Source organism: Molossus molossus, unplaced genomic scaffold (genome assembly GCF_014108415.1).
Source record: "Molossus molossus isolate mMolMol1 unplaced genomic scaffold, mMolMol1.p scaffold_m16_p_17, whole genome shotgun sequence".
NCBI classification, from domain to species: Eukaryota; Metazoa; Chordata; class Mammalia; order Chiroptera; family Molossidae; genus Molossus; species Molossus molossus.
This window is the reverse complement of record NW_023425352.1, coordinates 53,983,737-54,005,332: the sequence shown is the minus strand read 5'-3', so window position 1 is coordinate 54,005,332 and position 21,596 is coordinate 53,983,737. Positions and strand designations below refer to the sequence as shown.

Genomic DNA, 21,596 nt, shown 5'->3' with positions numbered 1-21,596 from the left:
AGCACATGTTTTTTTTATTGCTCTTTATAGCTCTTAAAGAAGAGCAAAACAGAACTATAAGCATAAAACATTAGTCTGCTAACTTGCCACTTTATTGATGTGACACACACGTCAACCCTGCCCAAGATCAAGGAGCATCCTTTTTCTTAGGATCAACTAATCTCATTATTATGTAAAAATTTTATTCGATATAAAGCTTTGGATTTTACTCTAGGTAAATAAGATACATGGAGTACCAGCCGGTGTTTCACAGTTGTGAGAGGTTGACCCATGCACTAAAGGGTTGTGGATTCAATTCCCAGTCAAGGTCACGTATCTGGGTTGCAGGTTCAGTCTGTGTGGGAGGCAACCCATCGATGTGTCTCTCACACTGATGTTTCTCTCTCTCTCTCTCTCTCTCTCCCCCTCCCCCTCCCCCTCCCTCCCCCTCCCTGTCTCTCTCCCTCCCTCCCTCCCTCTCTCTCCTCCTCCCTCCCACTCTCTCTAAAAATCAATGGAAAAAATACCTTGGGGTGAGGAATAACAAAAAAGAAAGAGAGAGAAGGGGTGAAGGGGGGAGAGAAAGAGAGAGAGAGAGAGAACATGGAGAATAAACATGAATGATTATTTGTTTTAGTATGTTAACTAAAAATTAAAACCCAGGCCCTGACCAGTTTGGCTCAGTGTTTAGAGCATCGGCCTGCGGTCCAGAGAGACCCGGGTTTGGTTCCTGCTAAGGGCATGTACAGTTTGTCCCCGGCCCTGGTTGGGTTGTGCAGGTGGCAGCCACTCAATGTGTCCCTTTCATAGCGATGTTTCTCTCTCTCTCCCTCCCACTCTATCTGAACAAAAAAATGAAAAAATGTCCTCAGGTGAGGATTAAAAAAAATAAAAATTAAAACCCAGTATTATTTTTACTTCATATATGACATAACTTGTTTATTGAAGAGAACAATCAGCAATGCAATAACTTGTTTAGTTAATATAATAGGTGATTGAAAGAAACATTTATTTGCTTTGTTAACCATTCTATTTTAAATACCCACTAATAAAAGCTCCTGGCTTCTTTGTTTAATAACTTATATTCTCTTGTTCAGAACTACCCATTTTCATCTTTGCTTTTTAAAATATCCTTTATTTGGGGGGAACATAAGCATTTAACTGGGAATTATTTAGAAAAACCTGGTTAGGTTTGTTTTTCCTTTTAGAAACTCTTTCTGAGTGTTTGGAGCAATGCTGAGCATTCATTTCATATTTCTATAAACATTTCTTTCATATTTATAACACCTGAACTTTATTTTGAGGAGAGGAGAGTTAAAACCCCACCTATTTTCTTATTTAAGGCCTACCATTTCTGTCCCAGAATATAATCATTAATACAATTTTTTAAATCTTGAAGGTTCTGTTTAATGCAAAATATTTGCAGAGAACTGTTTTTTTGTGTTTGTCTTCTTCCACAGATAACTCTGTGTATACATGAACATGACTATTGTTTCTTATCTGCATAGGAACAAGCATTAAAATTATTATTACTCTAATATATTTATCACTTTTTAAACTTTATGTTTAGACTCCTCGAAGACAGAAGAAACTCTTTTGCCGCTACCATGATGGAAACCGGAATCCTAAATTTATTCTGGCTCCAGCCAAACAGGAGGATGAGTGGGACAAGCCTCGTATTATTCGCTTCCATGATATTATTTCTGATGCAGAAATTGAAATTGTCAAAGATCTAGCAAAACCAAGGGTAAATAACTTTTTTCTTTTTTCTCTCTCTCTTCAATTTACTATACCTGTGTATCAGTTTTTCCTTTGCAAGGTTACAGAAGTTATAATTGATATGGCAATAACCCCACAGGTAATTTTAGATATTGTTGCCACAACATAGTGAAGTTAGCTAAACTGTATTTATACCTGTTTTTCCTCAGTTTGTTATCAATACAAATAACATATCTTACAAATATTTTTTTAATTACATTTATTGGGGTGACATTAGTTAATAACACTATGTATGGAAATAGGTTTTAAGCTCTTAATTATTGAAAATTATAGATGAGATTTTTATTTTACATTTAACAAATTTGTTTCAGCATCTTCATGAAAAAGTTTTCTATGTACTTTGGAGCATTTTAGTCTCAGAGACTAATCAAAAACCAATGTTTTCATTTTATATTTTTACCTGAAAGACTACTCAAAGTATTTTTATTCCTTTTTGGGCACATTAGCACTAGAAAGATATCATTGGGCACAAGTATTATACTAATTTAAAATAATAACATAATTTTCTGACTTCAGCTCAGCTCACATCATTTATCTTAATAAGAAAAACAATATAATGTAAATGCAATCCTATAAACTTAGTGTTTAATGTAGAAATTCTTCCTTTGTGAGAATGTGAGAAAGATTACCCTTTATGCTCTTGCCCTTTTTTTTTTTTTTTAACCATCATCTTAACCACCATTTTAAAAACAGTTAGTCTTCTTCATTGTAAAATACAAACTGCCATTGCTTTCATAAAGAGATTGTTAAATAAACACTAGGCATATTTTTGCTCTTTTATTACATAGGAGTTGTCAAATTTTTTCCTTAGAGGTCCAGATAGTAAATGCTTTTTAGGCTTTGATGGCCATAGAGTCTGTCAAAACCACTCTTAATGCAAAAGCAGCCATAGGAAATACATACGTGAGTGTGACTATATTCCAGTAAAACTTTATTTATAAAAGCAGGTGGTGGCTGAATATGGCCCATGGCATCATTTTCTGATCCTACTTATATCATAAAGGTTGAATTATTTGGATATTTGTACTGCAGAATAACCTTAAAGTTAGAATTTTTGTTGTTAAGTTTTACTACTTTTCCAAATTGCTACTTTTTGTTCTTTACCAAAGATTACATTTTAAATGGAAAAGGCGGTCTAATAAATATGGGTACTTTACAAGTGAATTCTAATAAATTTCTTCTTATAATTACATCATATTCTATCATTCTCTTTTGGATTTCTACTTTGGTCCATTATTTGTGGTCAGTAAACCCAGTAAACCAAAGTATCTTCATAGAATATTCAGTAAGTGTTCATTTCAGCTTGGAGATTAAGTCTTATGTCTCTAGTTGTGGAGGCCAAAGTCTTCAAAAGGAATGCCTTAGTTGCATTATTTTAAATAGATCAAGAGATTCAGTGGCAGTAAAAATTTCATATTCTTTTTGATAACCTCAGAATCATCCTCCATTTAAAAAAGTTTAAAATCATTATCCCGACTACATCTTTGAAAACTGTTTTTGACATTTATGAGTTATTTTCATTTGCATTGTGCTCGGTCCAAGATTATTTCACTATATATGTGAAACATATAAGCAGATATCTTGAAGGAAGAAAATATTGATCTTGAAATAAATTTTGAACATTAACCTTTGCAAAACAGTATCATCACATACGTGCACAGAAAAATTAAAATCAAAAGTTTGAATAGATCATTGATTGCAAATATCCATTCTTATAACTATAAATTAGACTTAAGATTTTACAAATTTCTCTTTTCCTCGCTGTCACATCCTCTAACCATTGAAAGAAATGTAATTTTAAACCTCTTTTCTTTGTTACTCTTTATTCATGCAAAACTAAAATATTTTTTAAATAGCTTTAAAAAATATAAAAACCTCCAAAACCACTATCAAAACTCAACACAAGGTGACTGGAAGTCTATGGAATTATTTTCTCTTTTCAGCTTCCATTGTAAAAATCCCAGAATTCTGACTGGTTAGGTAAATGTGATTCATTTTTTGTTTTGTAATGCAAGTATTTTGATGGTTGGCTTCACAGCTGAGGCGAGCCACCATTTCAAACCCAATAACAGGAGACTTGGAGACGGTACATTACAGAATTAGCAAAAGGTAAGAGATGTGTATGCTGCATATTTTGATCTCTAATGAGTGTTTCATACATTCTACAGGAATTATTCATTTAAAGGAAGTAGGTCATTTTCAGTCTCCTGCTCAAGTCACCACCTGTTTATAAACGCATGGATAAACTGCTTTGTGTTTCACAGGTCTTTTCCTTTAACTAGAAGTTCTGTTTTTAATCTTTAGTTGGTCTGTTATTTTTAGGGAATTAATAGGCTTTGCATCTCTATTCAGATCAGGAATTAAATTTTCAGGAAATGGCTTGATACTTGTTTTCTTTTTCCCCTTTCTTGCCAAAGGGGTAAAAAAAAGAAAAAACAACAGCCTGGATTAATCTGGGAGGAGTCTTTGTTTATGTGGCTCTCTCACATTCATAAATGCTGCAGTAAACTCACATCATCCTTCATGGTGATTGTATTGGCATCTGTTCATACATCTTATAAAATACCATTGTCATTTTGGAGTAATCTGTATTCCTCCTGTTGGAGTTTGTATTTTAAAAAACTTGCTGACTTAAAAATTGGCAATGGAAAGAACAGAGTTATTTTTCTGATCTGTCTTCCAACTGCTATTACTTATGAATTTAGTTGCCTTGAACTATGCCAGAGAGACTTAACAATAGGTTTGTCTTGGGGAGAGTTTTAAAAAATGAATTTAAAGAGACTACTAATTATTATTTTGTCATAGTATTTAAAGAACATTAAACTTCTAGATCTGAGAAAGTTCCTGTGAAACCCAGTGCTATAAATCATTTGCATACAGATCATTTACATACAGCTTCAAATAAATTTTTTTTAAAAAAAGTGAAAGGACAATAAATCGACAACAAAAATTTGTCAACTCCTTTTCTCTTGATTTGGAAGTGGCTTTTCCAATTGCCACCTTTCTAACATTTTGCTGATTTGAAACCATTACCTACCATCCAGACCAATCTGAACCCTTCCAATCACCTGTGGCTTGGCAAAACAAAACAAAACAAAACAAACAAAAGTCCAAAATTGCCTGCTACGTGAATAAGTCCTTGTCCTTTCTCTTTTTTTGTAGCTGAGCCGAGCTACAGTACATGACCCTGAGACTGGAAAATTGACCACAGCACAGTACAGAGTATCTAAGAGGTAAGGGAGTAACGGAGAGAATTTTAGTCTTATTTGGACCATTTTCTTTATTGAGAATCATAAAACCATGATATGGTTTCTGAGACCTAGGCCTTTAAGTATAGGTGTTTGATGACAACCGTACCTGAATTTTCATGATAGACTAATAAAAAGACATGGTTATGGGACAATTTATAGAGATTTTCTAGAGTAACTTATTAAATTTCAAAATTCCTCCCTGGCCAGAGTGGCTCAGTTGGTTGGAGTGTCATCCTGTACACTGAATGGTCGAGGGTTTGATTCCCTATCAGGGCAAATACCTAGGTTGCAGTTTGATCCCCGGTCGGGGTGCATACAGGAGGCAACTGAACGATGTTTCTCTCTTACATCAATGTTTCTCTCTCTCTCTCTCAAATCAATTTTTAAAAAAATTCCTGCTGTGACTCCCCAAACCCTACCAGCTAAGTGAAGTTGTATTCTCATATTGAAGAGTTCTCTTGCCCTGGCCGGTTTGGCTCAGCAGTTAGAGTGTCGGCCCACGGACCGGAGAATCCTGGGTCAGTTCCCACTCAGGGCACATACCTTGGTTGCATTTTGTCCCCAGGGGTTGTATGGGTGGTGACCAGTCGATGTGTCTCACATCGATGTTTCATTCTCTCTCTTCCCTCCTCTCTCCTTCCTGCTCTATATGAAGATAAATGCAAAAAAATGTATATATATCCTCAGACGAGAATTTAAAAAAAAAAGTTCTCAAAGACCCTTCATAGAAGAAGGCCTAACTTGGTCTATATAGTAAAGCAGGGGTTTAAAAATCTCTGGGTCACCCAGCTGTAGGTATTAAGAAAGTAAATGTCTTCAAATATTGTATAACAAATCCTTTTCAAGTCAATTGGTTTTAAATTCTTTGACTTGAACAGCATTTAAAGAGAATCTACTTATGTCTAGAGCTCTGAAATAATTTTTAATAATGGATAACTGTGTAATTTATGTATTTAAGGTAGAAGGAGATCACAGAATAAGTTACATTATTCCAACAGAACTCCTTCTTCAGCTATTTATTTATGTAAAAAAGGTTTCTTAGCTACCATAAAAATGAAAATAGAAATGTCATTGAGCTGAATTCAGTCTCATTCAAGCAACAAGTAATATATATTTCTCTACAGATACAGCACCTAACTGACAATAACAAAATAAGCCCCATCCATCTCAATAGGAACATTTTAATATATTTTCACTTTTTATATTTGATAATGATTATTTAATTATGTTTAGATTAACTATATTACTAATAATTGTAATAAGTCATTCCAGAAAACATTTTTAATACTTAGACCTTTATGTTATTGGAAATTTATATTTTATCAATTTATATCGATATTTTTGATGTAGAGAAAAGTATTCGTATGTTTAAAAAAAGACTTTTTGACATAGAAATATATCACTCTAGGACAGGGCTCCTCAATCTCAGTACTGTTGACATTTTGGATCAGATAATTCTTTATTGTTGGGGGCTGTCCTGAGCTTTGTAGGATGTTGAACAGCATCTCTGGCCTCTACCACTCGATGCCAGGAACACCCTGCACCCCAGCTGTGACAATCAAAAATGTCTCCAGACATTGCCAAATGGCAAAATCTTCACCACCATTCCCCAGGACTTCACCTCTCCACCCCTGTTGAGAACCACTGTTCTGGGAAAAGAATGGAATGAAAATGAAAGTCCAAGGGAAAAAAAAGAATGATGTAAAACTGTTAAGTATTAAAAAATATTTTATTCATGTATTTTTTGAAGTGGATGATGGTAGGCATTAAATCATTATGGTACTTAGAGTCCACTGGATACATTAAAAAGTAATCAATTTTTAGAAATTACCACTATTTTCAGTATGACAGAAATAAATCCTTTGAAACTGTTATGTTAAAAACTTTTAGTTGTCAACTAGAATATTGTGCAAAAGAGTACATAGATTTTAAAAACTATTTTAGGAGGTACTCAAATGAAAAACATTAGAATAGTACTGCTGTAATCATAGCAGAAGTACTATGAAGGGTGGAGAGATTGTGTTAATGTGTTTCCTTGTTCTTTTTGGGCAGTGCTATATGTTCTTCGTATATTAACCTTCATCATCCCCACAAACATATTCTGGTTTCTTAACTGTCTGTCCTATACCACTACTTTCCCCTTTGCCCCAGTTAGAAAACATAATTAAATTTTCTATAATATAATTTTAATGTAGGAACACTAATAGATGGTAAGGATTTGCAGAAACTAATTTGTATTGTGCATGGCAATTAACTCTTACTTTAAGTGTAAGCTAATTTTCCATTTTATTATAGAACCTTGTTCATGTCTAAAAAATTAACCTCTTGCCCAGTTGGTGTGGCTCAGTGGGTTGAGCATCGTCCCATGGACTGAGACTCGGTCCTGGTTCGATTCCCGGTCAGAGCAGAAGATGCCCGAGTTTTGAGTTCAATCCCCAGTAGAGGGTATGTGGGAGGCAGCCGGTCGATGTTTCTCTCTCACATCGATGTTTCTATCTCTCCCTTCCTCTCTCTTTCAAAAAAAAAACCAAACAAACCAATAACAACATAGTAAAAATATGTTTAAAAAATAAAAAACCTCTTATCCATTTAAAAAAAATAACCCAGGCTATTATATATTTTATCAGAGATTACTGCATGGTTTTTAGGCATTTTTATTGTCATAAGGTTTCTAAGTATCCAAATTCTTCAGATTTGGATACTTTTAGGAAGCATATAAAACAAAATTGTGTGAACTTAGTGTTTTGGAGCTCATTTTAGGACATTTTATATATATATATAGTGGACCTTTTGAAAAAAGGACTCTTACTAACAAGTCAAAGTAAATTATTCTTGGAAAGGTGTCCTACAAATATTTGTTGTTAAGAACTAAATATTTCTAAACATTTTGAACTTAGTTTTTATAAATTTTTTCTTCATTAATTTTAAAGTGAGGGAGAGATAGAAACATTGATGAGAGAGAACATTGACTGGCCACCTCCTGCATGCCTCCCACTAGGGATTTGGCCCACAACCTGGGCATGTGCCCTGACTGGGAATCGAACCAGCAACCTCTTGGTGCATGGGTGGATGCTCCATCCTGCCACACCTGCCAGGCTGAACTTATTTTTTTAAGTATTCTAATTTTATATCCCTGAGAAGCAACTTTATTAGATCTTTTAGAAAAGCACAACCATACTTTATATTATATATAGCAGCAGGAAACATTGAGCGAGTAGCATTAGAAACATCGGAAGACTGAGTAACACCAGAATAAATTCACCCAGTCTTGGCAAAGCATATAAAGTTTGTGTGTGTTTCTGTTCAAAACAACCTAGTAAAAAAGAAATTCCATAGCACAGTGATTTTCATTTTTACTCTTGGGAAAATTGTTCAGTAACCCTTTTAAAAATAAAATATATGTTGATGCCCTGACTGGTTTGGCTCAGTGGTTAGCATGATGACCCACGGACCAATGAGTTGTGGGTTTGATTCCTGTCAAGGGCACATACCTAGGTTGCAGTTTGTCCCCGGCCCAGGTTGGGTCATGTGGGAGACAACCATTCAATGTGTCTCTCTCACATCGATGATAAATAGAAAAATATCCTCAGGTGAGGATTTAAAAAGAATGATAGTAATAAAAAATCAAAGTATGTTGAAAGAGAGTCTTAATTTTTTTTTTTCTTACTCGAGGACATTTTTTCATCCATCTTCAGATAGAATGGGAGGGAGAGGGAGGGAGAGGGAGAGCGAGGAAGAGAGAGAGAAACATCAATGTGAGAGAGACACATCGAGTGGCTGCCACCCACACGACCCCAACGGGCTGGGGACAAACTGCAACCGAGGTACGTGCCCTTAGTGGGGACCAAACCTGGGCCTCTCTGGTCCGCAGGCCGACGCTCTAACCACCGGGCAAAACTAGCCAGAGAGAGAGTCTTAATTTTTAAAGAGGAATTTACTCCATAAAATGTCCAGTACTTTTCACATTTTAACAAAGAGAAAGTTTTTACTATTTGGGGGGTTTAATAGCTATGTTGAGATATTTTGTACCCATCACTGTAAATCTGAATTTTGAAGATTCCTATAAGCTAAATAAATGTTTTATGTTTCCTTTATATAGTAAACCTCTGAAAAAGGCATCTAAATGCAAAATAGAAGAAAGAATTTGTGTGTATTGATGTTAATTAATGTAATCTCTCTTACACTGGGAATATCTGTGTTTTTGAAAGGGTCGGAAGGGAATTTCAAATATCCGTATTTTGAGACATTTTTAAGTGATTGTGTCGTCTTCTCTGGAAGTAAAAATGTTTTCCAGTGTTGTAGCAAATAGCATTTTCTTTGGACAAAAGTATGTGTGGAAATTTATTACTGTTTAAAAAACAGTTTTTATTTACTTTATTGACTGACTGACTGTGAACTTTTGGCAAGTTATCTCTGTCTTTGCCAACAATTAAAAAACACACACAAAACCTAAAAATTTACTACAGCTAGTTAGTGGAGGAGCTAATAAATTTTGACTAAATCACAGGAATGGAATTTTAGCTTTTTGAAAGGTAAGCATTCAGTTATGTGCACTGAAAAAATAGTTATGTAAGTCCATGAAGTCTAGTTAAAGTAATATAAATGTGATATGCAAATAGATAATCTATTTAGTGTGGTAGAAAAAGCTTTTTTGTTTCTGGAGGGTTAATCTTGGAAATGGTTTCTTTTTTTACACTATAATTTAGATTTTCTACAATAAGATATTTTATTGTGCTTAAGATTTAATTTACCATTGTTAATAAGGAACAAATACAGTATAAAAATGTATTAATATTTTTACAATATGGAGACAAATACAGTAGCTTTGAATGATTTCATTTTTTTTTTTAATTGCAATAACTTTTTTTTTTATCCTCACTCGAGGACATTTTTCCATTTTTTGTTCAGGTAGAGTAGGAGGGAGAGAGAGAGAGAGAGAGAAACATCAACGTGAAAAGGACACATTGAGTGGCTGCCACCCGCATGACCAACCAGGGCCGGGGACAAACTGCAACCGAGGTACGTTCCCTTAGCGGGAACCGAACCCAGGTCTCTTTGGACCTCAGGCCGATGCTCTAACCGCTGAGCCAAACCGGCCAGGACTAATTGCAACTTTTAACAACAGCATAACCCTCTGTTGGGTTGATCAGTGCTTCTCGAATAACTGAAATGGACAGATCTATAGTATTATGGCATAATTGTCCACTATGAACCAAAGAGAATAGTCTGGATAATTAGCCTTTCTTTGTTAATGCAAGCACTTAGAGGAAAAAAATAGAAAATTTTGCCCTTTGTAACTGGCACTTTGGGCCCTGAATTATCTTTTGGAAAATAATCATAGTGTGCTGTATACCCCAAACTAATACAAAATGATGAATGTAAACTGTAATTGAAAATAAATAAATAGGTTAAAAAATCACATAGTGTTTTGTATTAGCTGATTGTAAAATGTTCACTTTCACATCTGTTGAGTTAGAAGAAGAAGGTAGTAATAGTATTCAAATTATATCACTCATATTTTCCTTTGGGGATTTTGTAACAGTCTTCAAGACCTCTAAAATGGTATTGTATCTCTGTTTACATAAGCATGATGCCATCCTTAATGTATTAGAAATATAGCCATGTAGTGTGAGAATGTTTCTCCTTACTCAAAGCATTCCAGTGATACTTTAAAAAACTATAAAAGAATAAGAGGTTTTGTGTATTTTTTAAACAACAGACACTCATTAGAAAGAAAAGAAAATGTTGAAACGTTACTCTGCATGTACAAGTTAACTATCAGGTTCCTGTCATTAAGACCAAATGGAAGATATTTTGGGTTAACTCATGATTAAGGGGGAAAGGGGACACACAAAATTATGTGAACAAAGAGTTCTCTTTTGCTCCTGGCAAAAATGTGTGTTTTTATGGAAACAACTCTGTAAAACTTAGTTGACATTTTCTGTTATAGTTGTACAATAGGTAAAGATACGTTTTTCATTTGATTTTTACTTTTATAGTGAATGTTTGACACTGAGAACTAGAGAAAGAACCCTGATTTCTGATTATTTAATTTAACGCAGAAATAAGACTTCCAGATCCGGAAAAGTAAATAGTTAATATATATTACACTATCATTATTTCCATTGAATTTTTATCAATATTACAACAGTGTAAATTCAGAGCTAATTTCTTAGATTATCAGAGAAGTCTACAGTATGCCTAATTAGCAGCAGTGGTTTAAAGATATCTAGATGAATGAAATGTTTTACTTTGTTTTTTTTTTTAATCCTCATCTGAGGATATTTTTCTCTTTATCTTCAGACAGAGTGGGAAGGAGAGAAAGGGAGAGAGAGAAACATTGATGTGAGAGGGACACCTCGACTGCTTGCCTCCCCTGTGACCCCGACCAGGACCAGGGCCAGGGCCAGACCGCAACCGAGGTACATGGCCCTTGACCAGAATCAAACCTGCGACTCATTGTTCAATGGGCCGACGCTCTACAGCTGAGCCAAACTGCCCAGGGCCTGAAATGTTTTAAATGTATGGAGTTCTTCAGCTAAGAAGATTCTTATTATATTTTGAAGAGGTTTTTCACATGAAAGTCAAATTAAGTGAAATAACTTCCCATGTATCAGTAGAATTCATTTTCTTGTGACTATAACAGAACCACAATTAAAATAATTTGTTTTTGTTTTTGGTAAATCCTCATCCGGAGACAGATAGATAGGTAGGTAGGTAGATAGATAGATAGATTTTTTTTTTTTATCCTCACCCGAGGACATTTTTCCATTTTTTGTTCAGGTAGAGTGGGAGGGAGAGAGAGGAACAGAGAGAGAGAGAGAAACATCGACGTGAAAGGAACACATCGAGTGGCCGCCACCCGCACAACCGACCAGGGCCGGGGACAAACTGCAACCGAGGTACATGCCCTTAGCGGGAACCGAACCCGGGTCTCTCAGGACCGCAGGTCGACGCTCTAACCGCTGAGCCAAACCGGCCAGGGCATTTTTTAAACTTATCTTTATTGTTGAATGTGTTACAGATTTCTCCATTTTTTTGCTCACTGTTCCCCTCCTCTGTAATCCTGCTCCCCTCCTGCCTTCCCCACACTATTTTCGGTGTCCATTGGTTATGCATATAGGCATAGAAGTTTTTTGATTTATCTCATCCTGCTCTCCCCCCTTCCCTTTGAGGTTCATAAGTCTAACAGCCAATTTGTTTTTGTTTGTTTTTTTTAATTTTTTTCTTTATTTATTTTAGAGAGAGAAGAACGGAGAGGGAGAGAGATGGAAACATCAATGAGCGAGAACATTGATTGGCTGCCTCCTGCATGCCCCCCACTGGGGATCTGGCCCACAACCTGGGCATGTGCCCTGACAGGATTTGAACGGGCGACCTCTTGGTGCATGGGTCGATGCTCAACCAGTGAGCCACAGCAGCTGAGCCCAATTGGTACTTCTTAATCCCTTCATCTTCTTCACCTATCCCTCCAGCCCCTGCCCATCTGGCAAACAACAAAATGTTCTCTGTAACTATGAGTCTATTTCTGTTCTGCTTGCTCATTTTGTTTGTAGATTTAATTGTTGATAGATATGTATTAATTGCCATTTTATTCATTTTTATTGTTCTTCTCCTTCAAGAAGACCCTTCAACATTTCATATAATACTGGTTTGGTGGTGATGAACTCCTTTAGCTTTTTCTTGTATGGGAAACTTTTAAAAAAAAATTTATCTTTATTGTTGAATGCATTACAGATGTTCCTCATTTTTCCCCTATTGACCTCCTCCTCTCCACTGTCGTCTTCCTCCTGCCTTTCCCCACAATGTTGTGTGTGTCCATTGGTTATGCATATATACATATAAGTTCTTGGTTTATCTTTTCCCAGCCGCCCCCCCTTCCCTTTGAGGTTTGTCAGTCTAACAACCAATTTATACTTCTTAATCCCTCCACCCATTCCTTCAATCCCCCTCCATCTGGCAACCAAAAAAATGTTCTCTGTATCTATGAGAATGCTTCTGTTCTGCCTGTTCATTTTGTTTGATTCAGTTGTCAATGGATTTGTATTCATTGCCATTTTATTTGTTCATATTTTTTATCTTTTTCTTCAAGAAGACCCTTCAACATTTCATATAATAATGGTTTGGTGGTGATGAACTCCTTTAGATTTTTGTTGTCTGGGAAATTCTTTACATGGCCATCGATTCCAAATGACAGCTTTGCAGGATAGAGTAATCTTGGTTGTAGGTTCTTGATTTTCATCATTCTGAATATTTCTTCCCACTCCCTTTTGGCCTGCAAAGTTTCTTTTGAGAAATCAGCTGACAGTCTTATGGGAACTCCCTTGTAGGTAACTAACTGCTTTTCTCTTGCTGCTTTTAAGATTCTCTCTTTGTCTTGAACCTTTTGCGTTTTGATGATGAGGTGTGTTGGTGTGGGCCTCTTGGGGTTCATCTTGTTTGGGACTCTCTGTGCTTCCTGGACTTGTATATCTTTGTTTCCTTCACCAAGTTAGGGAAGTTTTCTGCCATTATTATTTCAAATAGGTTTTCAATTTCTTGTTCTCTCTCTTCTCCTTCTGGCACCCCTATGAGGTGAATGTTGGCACGCTTGAAATTGTCCCAGAGGCTCCTTACACCATCCTCATTTTTTTGGATTCTTTTTTCTTTATGCTGTTCTGATTGGGAGTTTTTTGCTTCCATATATTCCAAATCGATGGTTTGCTTATTGGCTTTCCCTACTCTACTATTGATTCCCTGAAAATTATTCTTTATTTCAGTTAGTGCATCTTTCATTTCTGACTGGTCCTTCTCTATGTTGTTGATGTTCTAAGTTCCTTGGAGGTCTCCTTAAGTTCCTTGAATGTCTCACCAACTTCCTTGAGCAACGCTATAACCTGTGTTTTGAACTCTGCATCTGATTGATTATCTCCATTTTGTTTAATTCTTTTTCTAGAGTTTTGTTCTGTTCTTTCATTTGGGACATGTTTCTTTGTCGCCTTTTGGCTGCTTCCCTGTGATTATTTCTATGTATTAAGTAGAGTTGGTATATCTCTTAGGCTTTGTAGGGTGGCCTATTGTTGTAGGTGTCCTATAGAATCCAGTGGCTCAGCCTCCCTGATCACCGCAGCTGAGCCCTCAAGGTGCACCCCTAGTGTGGACTATACACCCTTTTGTTGTAATTGAGTCTTGATAGCTATTGGCACCTCAATGAGAGGGATTTACTCAGGCTGATCAGCTGCAAGGACTGGCTGTGCCCACTGACCACTAGCCATTGACTACCTTTGAGGATCAGCTGTGTACGGGCCTACCACATACAGCAACACTTACTTCATCAGGCCTCTGGTACCTACTGAGTCCGCTCATTGAGTGTGCCACTTGTGGAGGTGGTTGGGTGGTGGTGTTTTGATGTGGTCTAAATCTGTCCACTGGGTGTGCTGGCTCTGGGGAAAGGTCAGCCACTGCCTGTGTTCTACCTGGGGCCACCAGGCATAAGCTACAAAGTGATCTGCAGATGGCTGCTTCTTGTGCTGGGCATGGAGGTGCCTAGGTGAATCCAAGCTGTGAACCAAGGCTGGCTGCTTCTAGTGCCAGGCCTGGGGCCACTTAGCAAGAGGTATGGGGCTTGCTGAGACCAGATGCTGCTTGTTTGAGAGATTTTAGGAAACTGAAGCAGGATCTTAGGCCAATTCTATCAAAGGTAAAGCCTTTGGAAACAGCTTGGGTGGGCCCGAAAGTTGGGTGGGGTGGGGCCTCAGGGAATCACCAAGGTGGTACAAACAGTGAGAGCCAGGTTGCTGGAGTCTCAGGTATGGCGGCTGTCTGCCACCCTAGGGAGGGGCTCACCAAAGGAACAAAGGCCTCTGACAGCACGTTTGTCCGTTTGTCCGTTTGTCCCGGAGAAAGCCGCTTCGCCAGCCCTCGTCCTGAGGCAAAACAACTCAGTTCTTCTATGTATGTCTCTGTTGCCTTTAAGTTGCCTCCCCTTAGAGCTTAGAGGGAGCAAGTCTGAATAAGTCCATTGCGTCCATTGCGGGCCCTTTAAGAGGATCTGCCTGGGGATCCAGCAGCTGCAGCCTCCCTCTGTCTCAGTTCCCGCTGGTTTTTCCAGCCAGAAGTTATGGGGACTTCTCTTCCTGGCACTGGAACCCTGAGCTGGGTGCCTGGTGTGGGACAGGGACCCCTCAGTCCTCAGGGAGGACCTTCCCAGCTGAGGTAGCCCTCCTGATTTTTATCCGCCACAGGTGGGTGTGGGACCAGCCTGTCTCCCTCCGCCTCTCTTACCAGTCTCAATGTGGCTGCTGCTTTAATTTAATAGTTGTAGGACTTCCATTCAGCTCGATTTCAGGTGGTTCTGAATGATGGTTGTATTGTAGTTTAGTTGTAATTTATTATTATTTTTTTTTATCACCCAAGGATATTTTTTAAAATTTATCTTCATATAGAGTGGGAGAAAAAGAGAGAAACATCGATGTGAGAGAGACAATCGACTGGTTGCCACCTGTATGACCCAAACCCAGGCAGGGGGCGAACCACAACTAAGGTACATGCCTGTAGCAGGAACCGAACCCGGGACTCTCTAGTCCATGGGCCTGCACTATAACTGCTGAGCCAAATAGGCAAGGGCTTTTTATTGATTTTTAGAGAGAGAGGAAGGGAAAGGGAGAGAGATATGGAAACATCGACAAGAGAACATCGATTGGCCGCCTCCTACACACTCCCACTGGGGATCGGATCCACAACCTGGGCATGTACCCTAACCGGGAATTCAACCAGCGACCTCATAGTGTGTGTGTGTCAACCCACTGAGCCACACCAGCCAGGCTCATATAGGTTTTTAATTCCTTGCTCTCTTTCTCCTCCTTCTGGTATCCCTATGATCTGGATGTGTTATGTGGCTGTTATGCTTGATGTCCCAGAGGCCCCTTCAACTAGCCACATATTTCTGGATTCTTATTTCTTTTTGCTGTTTTGAATGGGTGTTTTCTGCTATGTTATCTTCCAAATCATTGATTCTATCCTCTGCTTCATCTTCTCTGCTATTGATTCCCTCTAATGTATTTTTTTTCATTTTAGTTTTGATGTTCTTCATTTATGGCTGGTTCTTTTTTTATGGTTTCTCTTTGCTAAGGTTCTCACTGAGTTCTTCCCCAAAGTTCATTGAACATCCTGATAACCAGTGTTTTGAATTCTGTATCTGGTAGATTGCTTTTCTCCATTTCATTTAGTTCTTTTTCTAGAGTTTTGTCTTCTTTCATTTGGGAAATGTTTGTCTCCTCATTTTCGTTACTTCCTGTGTTTCTTTGTATTTGGTAGGGCTGTTATGTTTCCTAATCTTGGTAGAGTGACCTTATGTAGTAAGTGTCCTGTGAGGGCCAGTGGCGTAGTCTCCCTGTTCACCTGAGCCACGTGCCCCAGGGGCGTCCCTTATATAGGTTGTTTGCCCTACTGTTGTAGTAGAACTTTGATTGCTATTTTCATATCATTGGGTGGGACTGACTCTCAGGCTGACTGACTAGGAGGGCTGACGATGACTACAGTGGACATGCTGTTGTGCAGGGGCTGATGCCATGGGATGTGGTTTACATTAGCAGGGCTCTGGCGCTAGCTGAGTCCACCCTTCATGTATGTCATTTGTGGAGCTGGTTGGGTGGTACTCTGGTATGGTCTGAAGCCAGCCACTGGTTGCATTAGTTCTGGAGTGTCTTCGAAGGGAATCAGGTGTCGGCCAAAGTCAATAACCTTTTGTGCCCAGCTTGGGCCTTCCTGGTTAGAGGTACAAAGTGATCTGCAGTTAGTTGCCACTAGTGCTGGTCTTGAGGCCCTTTGGTGGGCACCATGAAGTAATCTGAGGCCACTTGTGCCAAGCTTGTGGCCACTTAGTTGAAGCTATATTCCAAGCCAACACTGGTTGTAGCTTCAAGGTGGGGGCCACCTGATGGGAGTAACAATGCATGTTGAGACTGCAGTTTGTCCTTGGCCCTGGTTGGTCGTGCGGGTGGCAACCACTCAGTGTGTCCTGTTCACGTCGATGTTTCTCTCTCTCTCTCTCTCCCTCCCACTCTATCTGAACAAAAAACAAAAAAAAAATGTCCTCGGAAGGGGATTAAAAAAAAAGGAATGCAATTCATTGGCTTTAGATATATTCAGAGAGTTGTGTGTCCATCACCACAGTCAATTTTCAGCCCAAAGTTAACATTTTCATTACCCCAAGAGAAATTCTGCACTCCTTTACCATAATCACCCAAGCCCTAGGCAACCAATAATCTCCTTTCTGTCTTTATAGATTTACTTCCGGGTATTTCATATAAATGGAATCATATAATGTATGGTCCTTTGTATTTGGCTTCTTTCACTTAGCATTATGTTTCCAAGGTTCATTCATGTTGAAATATCAGTTCTTTATTCTTTTTCATGGTGGAACAAATATTCCACTGTATGACTATACCACATTTTACCTATTTTATTTATGTTAATAGACATTTGGGTTTTTTCTACTTTTTCGCTATTATGAGTAATGTTGCTTTAAACATTCATGTACAAGCTTTTGTGTGAACATAAGTTTAAATTTATGTTGCATGTGTACCTAGGAGTAGAATTGCTAGGTCATATGGTAAATTTCTGTTCAAACATTTGAGGAACTGCTGAGCTTCTCCAAAGTTGCAGCACCATTTGACTTTGCTACCAGTAATATATAGGGGGGAAAGGGGAGTCCCAATCTCTGTATGTCCTCACCCACACTTGTTATTGTTTTTTGTTTTGTTTTGTTTTGTTTTAATCCTCACCTGAGGATATTTTTCCATTTTTTGTACAGATAGAGTGGGAGGGAGAGAGAGGAAGAGAGAGAGAGAGAGAAACATCGACGTGAAGGGACACATCGAGTGGCTGCCACCCGCACGACCAACCAGGGCCGGGGACAAACTGCAACCGAAGTACGTGCCCTTAGCGGGAACCGAACCCAGGTCTCTCCGGACCGCAGGCCGACGCTCTAACCGCTGAGCCAAACTGGCCAGGGCTGTTTTTTTTTATAGCTATCCTAGTGGGTATGCTGCGGTGTCTCATGTGCATTTCCTGGGTGGCTAATGATATTGAGCATCTTTTTATATGCTTACTGGAAATTTGTATATTTTCTTTGGAAAACTGTATATTCAGATCCTTTGCCTATTTTAAAATGATCTTTTATTGAGTTCTAATATTCTTTTAATCATTTTTATTTTTCAATTACTGTTGACATGTGATATTATATTAGTTTCAGGTATGCACCCCAGTGATTAGATATCATAAAACTTATTAGGTGATTATCTCAAAACATTTCATATTCATCTGACATAGTTATTAGAATATTATTGACTGTATTCCCTATTCTGTACTTTACACCCCCATGACTACACTATAACTACTAATTTCTACTTCTAAATCCCTTCACCTTTTTCACCCATCCCCACAAGCCCCCAACTGGGTACCATCAAAATATTCTCTGTATCTATGAGTCTGTTTCTGTTCTGCTTATTTTGATTTTTCGATTCAATTATTAATAGATATGTATTTATTGCCATTTTTTAAAAAATCTTTTATCCTCGCCCAAGGACATTTTTTGTTCAGATAGATTGGGGGGGGGAGGGAGAGAGAGAGAGAGAGAGAGAGAGAGAGAGAGAGAGAGAAACATCGATGTGAAAGGGACACATCGAGTGGCTGCCACCCACATGACCCAACCAGGGCTGGGGACAAACTGCAACCGAGGTACATGCCTTTAGCGGACACCGAACCCAGATCTCTCTGGACGGTAGGCTCCAACTGCTGAGCCAAACCGGCCAGGGCTATTTATTGCCATTTTATTGTTCATATTTTTAATCTTTTTTCCTTCTTCTTAAATATTGTTTTGGTGGTGATGAACTCTAGCTTTTTCTTGTCTGGGAAGCTCTTAATCTGACCTTCAATTCTAAATGATAGCTTTGCTGGGTAAGGAATCTTGGTTATAGGTCTTTTCTTTTCTTTGAATATTTCTTGCCACATCCTTCTGGCCTGCAAAATTTCTGTTGAGAAATCAGCTAATAGTCTTCTGGGTGCTACCATGTAGGCAGCTACCTGCTTTTCTCTTGCTGCTTTTAAATTCCCCTTTTTCTTTTTTTTTTTTCTTTTTTAATCCTCACCCGAGGACATTTTTGCATTCATCTTCAGACAGAGAGGGAGAAAGAGAGAGAGAGAAACATTGACACATCAACTAGTTGCCACCCACACAACCCCAACCAGGGCCAGGGACAAACTGCAATCAAGGTACGTGCCCTTGCTGGGAACTGAACCCAGGTCTCTCTGGTCCGTGGCCCAGCGCTCTAACTGCTACGCCAAACCAGCCAGGGCCTTCCTTTTGCTTTTAAATTCATCTTGTTTGGGACTCTCTGCACTTCCTGGACTTGATATCTATTTCTTTCATCAAGTAAGGGAAGTTTTTCATCATCATTTGTTCAAATAGGTTTTCAATTTATTACTCCTTCTCTTCCCCTTCCAGCACTCCCATGATGCGAATGTTGGTATGCTTGAAGTTGTCCCAGAATCTCCTTATGCTATCTTCATATTTTTGGATTCTGTTTTCTTTTTGCTGTTCTGATTGGGTGTTTTTTGTTTCCTCATATTCCAAATGTTTGAGTTGGTTCTCTGTGTCTTCTACTTTACTGTTGATTCCCTGTGAATTATTTTTTATTTCAGTTAGTGCATCCTTTATTTCTGACTAGCCCTTTTTTATATTGTTGATGTTCTCACTAAGTTCCTGGAAGGTTTCACTAAGTTCCTTGAAGTTCTCAGTAAGCTCCTTGAGCATCCTTATAACTGTTTTTTTTTTTTTTTTTGGGGGGGGGGTTGTTTTCTTAAATTTATCTTTATTGTTGAAAGTATTACAGATGTCCCACTTTCACCCCCATTGACCCTCTTTACCCTGTTCCTGCTCCCCGCCCCCCAGGCCTTCACACTATCGTCTATGTCTATGGGTTATGCATATATACATGTAAGTTCTTTGGTTAATCTCTTCCTGCCCCTTTCTGCTGAGGTTTGTCCCACCTATAACCGTTGTTTCAAACTCTGTATCTGATAGTTTGATTGCTTTTAGTTCTTTTTTTTCTTTTAATTCTTTTTCTGGAGATTTCTCCTGTTCTTTCATGTGTGGCATATTTCTTTCTGTCTACATTTCAGCTGCTTCCCTGTGTTTGTTTCTATGTATTAGGTAAAGCTGCTATGTCTCCCAGACCTGGTAGAATGGCCTTGTGTAGTAGGTGTCCTGTGGGGCCCAGTGGCTCAGCCTCCCCAGTCACCTGAGCTGGGCACTCCAGGTGTGCCCCTTGGGGAGCTTTGTGCACTGTCCTGTTGTAGTTGAGCCTTGATTATTATTGGTGTGATTAGGAGGGCTTGACCTCCGGGCCAGTTGACTGTGAGGACAAGCTGTGACTATACCTGAAGACCTGCTATGTAGGAGCTGACCCTATGGAGCAGGACTTGTTTTAGTGGGGCTTTGGTGCTCACTGAGTCTGCCCCTTGAGTGTGTTGTGTGTGGAGGTGGTAGGGTTGTAATTTGACGTGGTCTTAAGCTGACTACCGGGTGCACTGGTTCTGGGGCCTCCCGGGAGGTGCAAAGTCAGCCATTGCATGTACCCTGCCTGGGGCCACCCAGCAGGAGCTACAGAGCGATCTGAAGATGGCTGCTACTTGTGTTGGGGTTGGAAGTGCTCAAGAGAGACCAAGCTGTGAACCAAGACCTGCAACTGCTAGTGCTGAGCCTGGGGCCACTTAGCAAGAGGTATGGGACACGCTGGGGCCAGCTGCTGCTTGTTTGAGAGATTTTAGAAAAGTCTGAAGCATGAGCCAAGATAGGCAATTCATATGGAAAAGCCACTGGAAACAGCTTGGGTGAGCCTACAGTTCGGATGTGTGTGTGTGTGTGTGTGTAGGGGGGGTGTTTCTCAGAGAATCATTAGGGTAGGGATGAAGAGTGTAAGCCAGGTTGATGGACACTCAGATATGGTGCCTGCCTGTTGGCTCTGTGGTGAGGAGGCCTCAGCAAAGGAACCAATGACCTCTGCCAGCACTGTTTTCTGGGAGAAATCAGCCCCCTCAACCCCCCCAGCTCTTTTCCTAATGCCAGAGAAGTTAGTTTATCCCTGTATGTCCCTGGTTCCTTTCAAGCTGCTGCCCCAATTCTGGAGCTCAGAGGATGTGAGTCTGAGTAATTCCGTGCACGGGCTCTGTATGAGGAACTGCCTGGGACTCCAGAAGCCTCTGTGTCACTCAGCCACAATCCTTGCTGGTTTTTATAGCCCAAAGATATGGGGACTTCCCTTCCCGACACTGGAATCCTGGGCCAAAGGGTCAGGTGTGGGGCTGGGATTCCTCACTCCTTGGGGTGTGTGTGGGGGGGCTCCACAGCCAAGACATCCCTCATGATTAAAAACTGCCACAAGTGGCCCTGGCCGGTTTGGCTCAGCGGTTGGAGCGTCGGCCTGGAGACCAGAGAGACCTGGGTTTGGTTCCCGCTAAGGGCACGTACCTCAGTTGCAGTTTGTCCCCGGCCCTGGTTGGGTGGTACGGGTGGTCCCTTTCACATCGATGTTTGTCTCTCTCTCT

The 21,596-nt window shown here is 39.2% G+C and overlaps 1 protein-coding gene across 5 annotated transcripts in view; it reads left to right on the top strand.

The window, feature by feature from the left end:
- The window catches only part of P4HA1 (prolyl 4-hydroxylase subunit alpha 1), a 101,903-nt gene that overhangs the window by 49,301 nt on the left and 31,006 nt on the right, over positions 1 to 21,596 (top strand). For 4 of the 5 annotated variants that reach the window (XR_004960041.1, XM_036265739.1, XM_036265738.1 and 1 more), the window contains exons 8-9: positions 1,550 to 1,726; positions 4,921 to 4,991. Coding sequence is in view for 4 of the 5 variants with exons in the window: in XM_036265739.1 (XP_036121632.1) it covers positions 1,550 to 1,726; positions 4,921 to 4,991 (248 nt within the window). In the remaining variant the exon portion in view is untranslated. Of the gene's footprint in view, positions 1 to 1,549; positions 1,727 to 3,796; positions 3,868 to 4,920; positions 4,992 to 21,596 lie in introns of all 5 variants that reach the window. The other variant, XM_036265737.1, reaches the window with a different exon arrangement.